Below are 7,458 nucleotides of genomic sequence, written 5' to 3' on the forward strand. Positions count from 1 at the left end.
AATATCTCTGTGTTCTGAGGATGCATGCATGTCCCTGAGTTCTGAAGGTGCATGGATGTCCCTGCGTTCTGAGGATGCATGCATGTCCCTGAGTCCTGAGGATGCCTGGATGTCCCTGAGTTCTGAGGATGCATGCATGTCCCTGAGTTCTGAGGGTGCTTGAATGTCCCTGAGTTCTGAAGGTGCATGGATGTCCCTGAGTTCTTAAACCCGCAGTGATTGGAACCCAGAGCTGACATACACTGAGTCTTCCAGAAGACATTTTCCGTCTTTAATGTTGATGAAGGTGAAAGGTAAGAGAAGCTCTCTAGGTGTCAGGCACACCTGAATCTGGCGCAGGCTGCCCCATGTGCTCTCGAGTCCTCTATCAAGCACAGCTTGGCTCCCACTCAGTGATGGTGTCATGAAAAGAACGCAATGCTGGTGTGTACATGGTAGAGAAAACACCAGGCTTGGAATCAGGGCCTTAGGGTTCCGATTCCAATCTGTCATTGGCCAGCCAGGTGTCTTCAGATAAGAAACTTTTAGAAGTCTCAGTTCCTTCATTTTCAAAAATCAGAGTACTAACACCTACATCTCAAATTTGCTGTGATGAATAAATAAGGGAAGCTATTGTGAATATACTTAGTTTAGTGTCTGGCATAAAAGGAGGTGTTCAGTAAAATGTCAGTTACATACAATGTAATATCATTTCAACCATGAGATACTTTGATTTTCTGACAAAAAGAGCTTCACAAACCCTTAACAATTCAAGAGTAATTGAAGAATTGTTGAAATAAGTAACCCAATGACATTTGAATGTTAGGGCAAAAGCTGAAAGTCTGAACAATGACAAATTCATTATAGGAATAGAAATAAAACTGCTTGAAATATTCCTTGATATTTTTAAAGATGTTATAAAGTATTATAATAACCACATGTGGCTTATAATTCTGTAGGCACTTTACAAAGCCACACGAGATAACATTTTCTCTTTTTTAACAGGAGAAGGGGGGCCTGTACACTAGTTTGAAATTTACAACGTGGTCTACTGTTTTAATTTGATTTATTGGACTTCATTTATATTTTTAACTGAATTTGCAAGATTCCATTTTAAGAGACATTTATTAAGGAATTATAGAAGGCAACAGACTAGAACAGACCTACTTAAAAGGGATTTAAATTAGATTACTTCAATTAGTAAAGTTTTAGAAAGAATTTTACTTATAACCTTATTAATCTTTGATTCTAAAAACTAAGGAGTGACTAGCACTGGACATGTGCAAATATTTGGGTTACGTTCAGATTAAAAATGAGAAATACCTGAACTCATTAATGGGAACTGGAGTTGTCATCCTTAATGTGGGGGTGGGAGGGGCAAAGAGACCATTATCCACTTGGGGAAAGGGGAAAATTATAAAAAAGGTTTCTAGAATAGAGCAGTCAGTTTTTATTTCTTGAAACTCTATAATTATTCAAGGAACCAATATGATTTTCTAAAGACCTCAATAATAACCCCATGAGGATGCTTCTGAATCCACCCTGATTTAATCTCAAGGGTGCTTGCTGCAATAATGGTGTTTCCGGCCAAAAGATTCATGGTGATTCCATGACACAGACTGGATTTAACCAGGGCCACGGCGTTCACCTGCTGGACTAGCTATGATCGCAGCAGCAGGCCATGAAATAGTGGAGCTCTGAGGTCTGCAGGCTAGGCTGAACTTTGAATCATTGAGCGTCCAGACAATCCACGTCACTGCTATACAGAGATGTGGGCAAGTGCTCACGTAAATAGGGGCCGGCAGAGCTCTCTGCTCTCAGTGAATACTACCAACGTGGACAGAAAAGTTCTGAGCACTGTTCCTGGTGGCTTTAAAAAATATTTTTGATTTTTAGAAAGAGAGGAAGGGAGAGGGAGAGAAAGAAACATCGATGTGAGAGCAAAACATCAACTGGCTGCCTCCTGCATGCCCCCTACTGGGGATCAAGCCTGCAACCCAGGCATGTGCCCTTGACCAGAATCAAACCCAGGACCCGTTAGTCCCCAGGCCAATACTCCATCCACCGAGCCAAACTGGCTAGGACATTCTCTCTCTTTTTTTAAAAAAAGCTTTTAATCAGATTATCTTCAGATGTTTTCATGATATTTTTAAGTTGCACCTTAAGGTCTGAAGATTCAAGAAACATATGAAAAGAGAAGGAATCATTCCCCTTCTTGAATAACACTAAGGGGAAGAGGAAAAAGAAGTTTATTCTCGTTCCTTTGGGCCATCATCCAAACCAGAAAGCCTCCTGTTTCAACTGGAAATGAAAAAGAAGCCCGTGAAAAGCACCTCTCCCCGTTGGTGTGAAACTCTCCTCCCAGCTGGGGTCAAGACGGTATTTACTATTAGACCTGAGCAAAAATGGCCAATGTTGACAACAGCTAAACCAGTTTCATATAGGGATGAGATTCTAAGATGCAGAACTCCAATATTTCTCTTCTTTTCCCCTTTCATTTGTTTATAACATTTTTTATTAATTAATTTTTCCTAAAAGGCTTTCAAACCTGCTCTGAAAAGGTAGCCTATAGACACACTCTGCTCCCTGGGCTGTGCGTGAGAAGAAATGTTAGAGCTCTTTGGACAAATTCTCCTCTTCCACCTGCTATAGAACATTCCTCTAGGAGGCAAGGTGGGAAATCCTTTCTCCCTTAGAGAGGTTTACCTTGAACTTGAGTGAGAGGTCTCCTTCCAGCAAAATAGAGTCCTGGATTCTTTCAATGCTTTCTGTCTTCTGATGGGCTTTGTATTATGAAGGGCCATAGCAGTTGCTAAGGGACCCAAGATGGCTCCTGACAGGGATGGATACTTTGCACCAGGAATTGCACTACTGGGCAGGACCCCTGGGATGTGATGATTGTTGTCTCCAACTATGTCTTCCAGATAATCCGTGTGTTCTTCAGTCCATCCGGGCTTAGGTGTCGGAGATCACAGTTTCACCTTCAGAATACTATCACTGTGACCATAATTAAGTCAAGTTGATGTTTTACAACACTGTCTTTGTTCCTGAAGTAGCAGAGTGACAATCCAGTACTCAGAGGTGACTGAAATGCCAGTGAGCCATCTGGCATTTAAAGCTTTTAGGGAAGGACTAAATAGTGAGGTGATTTAAAATAAAAACAACAACACAAACCCAAAAGGGCAGTGCTGAGAGTGACAAGTGACATCTGCTGTTAGATTGATGTGTGCCAGGATCTCTATTTGGAAATTTGTTCTTATTATTCTCTAGGATCCTCACCACGGGATGAAGAAGTAGGTATTATGTCTGTATTTCTAAAGAGGAGGTCAAATAGAGTTAAGCAGTTTGCTTGAGGTTACACAACTGGCCTGTGAGGAAGCTGGATCAAACCCACATCTGCTCCATCATGTATTTTCTAAGCAGGGACTTGAGTTGGCCATAAGCAGTTTCTTCTAGCACATTAATAACACAAATCATAAAATGTTAGTTCATGCCATGATTCTCACAGGGAGAGCAGGAGATGTAGCTGGATCCCATGGGGTGCTGGGTATTGTGTGACTATAAATGATGATAACTGTAATTACTGAAGCATCCACCCGTCACTCTGACTCACTCTGCAGTCCTGTGACTTTGGTTCTAATTTTGGCCTATATGGGTGACAAGCAAATGTTTGGGAAGAAAACAGAACTCCCTAAGCTCAAAAATGGCTTCAGAGTACTGAAAGATATGTATTTTTCAACTGCAATTCTGTTTTAGCAGACGAACATAAAAATGTGCAGGCAAGTGAATTAGAAGATATTTTTGTGCCAACTGATGATAAGTTTCTGTGAAACTTGTCTCAGTGAAGGGGCCATAATGACACACTGTTTTCAGCTAATTCTTACCCACTGCGTCTATGTTCTCTAGACTTTCCTGATTTCTTATCCATAAACCATTGAGATGTTTTGAAAATTTCAATATAGGCAAACTCAAGCACACATTGAAGGCTACCAGGCATATCAGGTGTTCACCAAATGTTTGTTAAATAAGTCAATAAAAGAATACAGCTTACACCTAAATATGGCCAAGAGAAAAAAAAGGGAGGGGGGAGAGAAAGAAGGAGGGAGGAAGGGTGAGGGAGGAGAAGAGGAGGAGAGAGAGAGGACACAGAGAGTGTATAAATAGGGTGGGTCATTTGCCACCATTACCCTGGATGGCCTCATCCAAGCAGGAGAGATGGGAGAGGCCTGGCTGATATGCCCCCTCGGGCTGTGTTGGGTTCCCTGCCTGTCCTGCTGTGAGCCTCTCACATGGCTGAGTGTGATACAAGTATCTCAAGCTTTTATTCTCATACAACTTGGCCCCAACAGGGCAATTCTTTCTGTAGTGCCTGTAGGCAGGGTGATTGCTCTGGAGGCTTGTGAACAACTGGGCTCTCTTAAATGTATTGAGAGATGGATAGTTCATGGGTAATTTAATTATATGCACTTCCCATCTGAGATGCTACTCCATTCCAGATAGTAGGATTAGATGGTTTGATGATTTCAGGTTTATAACTAGATATTTTCTGACTAGAAATAGTTGACCCTTGAATAACTCTTAGTACTGTTCTTCCACAAAAGAGGCAAAAATGAGGTTAGAGGTGACACATCAGTGAGTAAAGAGTAGAAAATGTAGCAAAAAAGAAATGAAAATAAATACTGGTGTTTTCACCCTCCTCTAAAAATAATGACAATATTTTGGTGTGCTTTCTCACAGTTTGCTTCTCTGTGTGTGTGTGTGTGTGTGTGTGTGTGTGTGTGTGTGATTTTGTATAAACAAATCAGGCTGTGTGTGGTGTTAGGACTTGCTTTATTCACTTAACTAAATATTGTGAACATTAACTCCACATTCAGAGGCACAGACCTGTGATATCAAAGGAAGGCCTGCCAAGGACTCTCATGAGCTCTTTTGTTGGTGGGTGACTATGGCTGCCCTTTCTAGAAGCCAAGCTATTTGCTGCAGCCCCACTGTGAGGGTGTGGTCACAGAAGCGGCTGTGTAAACACCAGGATACCTGAGAGGTGGGGGCCTGAACAGAGAGGTACGTGGCTGGAGGTTTGAGAGGGAAGATCCCGGTCCATGAGCGAGCTTATGCAGACAACACTTTCCCAGGAGGCTGCAAGATTCCTCTGACCAGCAGCACCATCGCTCTCCCAAGTCAAGAAAAAACTTGTCTGGACTCAGAAGCATGCCCACAAATACTTTCCAAATATGTTCTGCAGTTTTTTATTTAAATTTTTTTTGGCTCTAGCCACTAATTGAGTCAAATGTAAACTCCTCCAGCTCAACAGACATTAAGAATATTTAGGTGTCTTTTGTGTAAACCCTTTGAGAAAAGGTCAAAGGACACCCACAGGCTTCATTTGACTTTAATGGGCAAAGCTGCCCTTCTATTTGTGAATATTGCCTATTAACCCCAGTGGCTTTGTATGAACTACCATGTATAATCTAACTCTCCAAAAAGAAGGGCCGGCAATTTTCTTTAAATGGGTACTCGTGAGTGAAGTCTCTCAGGCATTAGCGCTCACTTGACTGCATTCAGACATCACTTTGGCAATGGAATGACTGCATTAAATTAGCATCAAGCACAACAAATAGTAATTGCAAGACTGTCATTTCTACAATTGCAAAATTAATGTATTCTGCAAACCCATCCCATTGTGTGCCACAGGAAAATCATGGAACCATGTGGTCCCGAGCAGAAAGACGCCCTGGAGTCACCCCATTAATGTGCAGCAGCATTATTGTGGTGGTGTTCCTTCCTGCCTCAGCTGTCGTCTCGTGCTCATTCTTCAAGCCCTGTTTGACCTCATTTGTGTGCTCATATGACAGGACTGCCAGACAGTAGCCTGGATGTACAGAGAATGTTGTGGAATAATTCCTCCTACTGGGTGGCATCCGGTGTGAATAATGCCAACACAATCTCCCTGTATGTATTTCCAAGAGTATGAATAGGCTGCCTATGTAAAGCTTCTTATGAAGAGACATACCAACCATGTGCAGAAAATGTTATCCAAAGGCTGCACATTCATTTAGAAAGAGCAGAGAGATTCACATGCATTTCAGGTGTAGCTCAGGAATGGGGCCAGTCTGCTTCTCTCCAGCCCTCTTGCTTACTTATGGGAAGGGAATGTAGCCCAGGTTGCATTCAGTTGAGTGATTTTTTTCTGGTCACACTGGACCCCAAAGTGTATGACAACATGCATGTGCACCAGGCTTTTATAGTCTGCTGACTGGCTCTGCAGACTTTCCTGAGGATAAAAGAAATCACTCAAGGCTGAAAATAAAATTAATAACAGATGCTCTGAGCTCAATGATTAGACGTGGTGTCTCATGTTTCCTGTAGTATAACTGAGTCTGAGAACTACCCACAGAGGATCCTGTGTAAGAGTCACAATGATAGTAACCAGACAAAGGTGCTTTCTTGGAAGTCCAGCTTGAATCCAGTCTCTTAGCAACCAGAGGTGAGGGTGGGATGGTTGTCAAGACCCTGGGTTGCATTCACTGAACCCTTTGGCAACCTGTTCGTCCAGTGTGTTGACCCCTCTGATGTCTCTAAGTGGGAGTGTTAGGCCTGAGTCCCTTTTCAGAGACCACTGACTCTGACACTCAGCATGAAGGTGTGACATAGCTATTTGCTTGGTAATGTTGTAGTCAGTGCACAGTTTGTTGGAATCTGGAGGAAATTCTGCACCTCACTCAAAGCTTCTCTTATCTCATCGTATTAAATATTAGATTAGTGACTGATGGAGACTTCCTACCTAAGGTGAGAGAAGAATTCTGGACATTTTGAGAATAAAGGTGCTCTTTGTGCAGCTGAGAAATTATGCAGATGATTTAGGCTTAAAGAGATCTGTAAACATGACCAGAAACTGGTTCTGCCTTACCTTTGTTGCAAAATGTTCCGTCATATGCCGTGTTGGAGCAGTCACAGGAGTAACCATGGTATTTCTCTATGCATTTGCCTCCATTCTCACAGTTAGCCCCATAACTGGTGCAGTGGCCTGAGCACCCGGATTTAAACCCGGAAGTGACCTTTGCTCTTTCCTCCAGATCCAGGGTCACCCCATTCATCCTCAGGGAGCGGATGCAGCCCAGGAAGCCCTGCTGACCTCCAGCACCACCTGGTAATGACAGAAGGCATGCAGCTTAGATGGTGGAACCTCTGTTATAGCTCTGTTTTCATTCATCATGCCTTGAACAATTGTGGAAGGAGATGAGATGGCCAAGCACAGCTAGCACATTCATTTTCTTTCTTTCTTTCTTTTTTTTAAAATTTTTAAATTTTTAATTTAATTTATTTATTTACTGCTTAAAGTATTACAAAGGGTATTACATATGTGTCCATTTTTCCCCCTGCCCTAGACAGTCCCCTAGCCTCCCCTATCCCCCAGTGTCTTATGTCCATTGGTTATGCTTATATGCATGCATACAAGTCCTTTGGTTGATCTCTTACTCC

General features: G+C 42.3%; 1 protein-coding gene across 1 annotated transcript in view; it reads right to left on the reverse strand.

Moving 5' to 3' along the window:
* CNTNAP2 (contactin associated protein-like 2) overlaps nucleotides 1–7,458 on the reverse strand; it is a 1,235,176-nt gene that overhangs the window by 147,455 nt on the left and 1,080,263 nt on the right. Inside the window, exon 17 of the mRNA XM_015572712.1 lies at nucleotides 6,887–7,123. Within this exon, the coding sequence (XP_015428198.1) occupies nucleotides 6,887–7,123 (237 nt within the window). The remainder of the gene's footprint in view (nucleotides 1–6,886; nucleotides 7,124–7,458) is intronic.

This window comes from Myotis davidii, unplaced genomic scaffold, assembly GCF_000327345.1.
Source record: "Myotis davidii unplaced genomic scaffold, ASM32734v1 scaffold49, whole genome shotgun sequence".
NCBI classification, from domain to species: Eukaryota; Metazoa; Chordata; class Mammalia; order Chiroptera; family Vespertilionidae; genus Myotis; species Myotis davidii.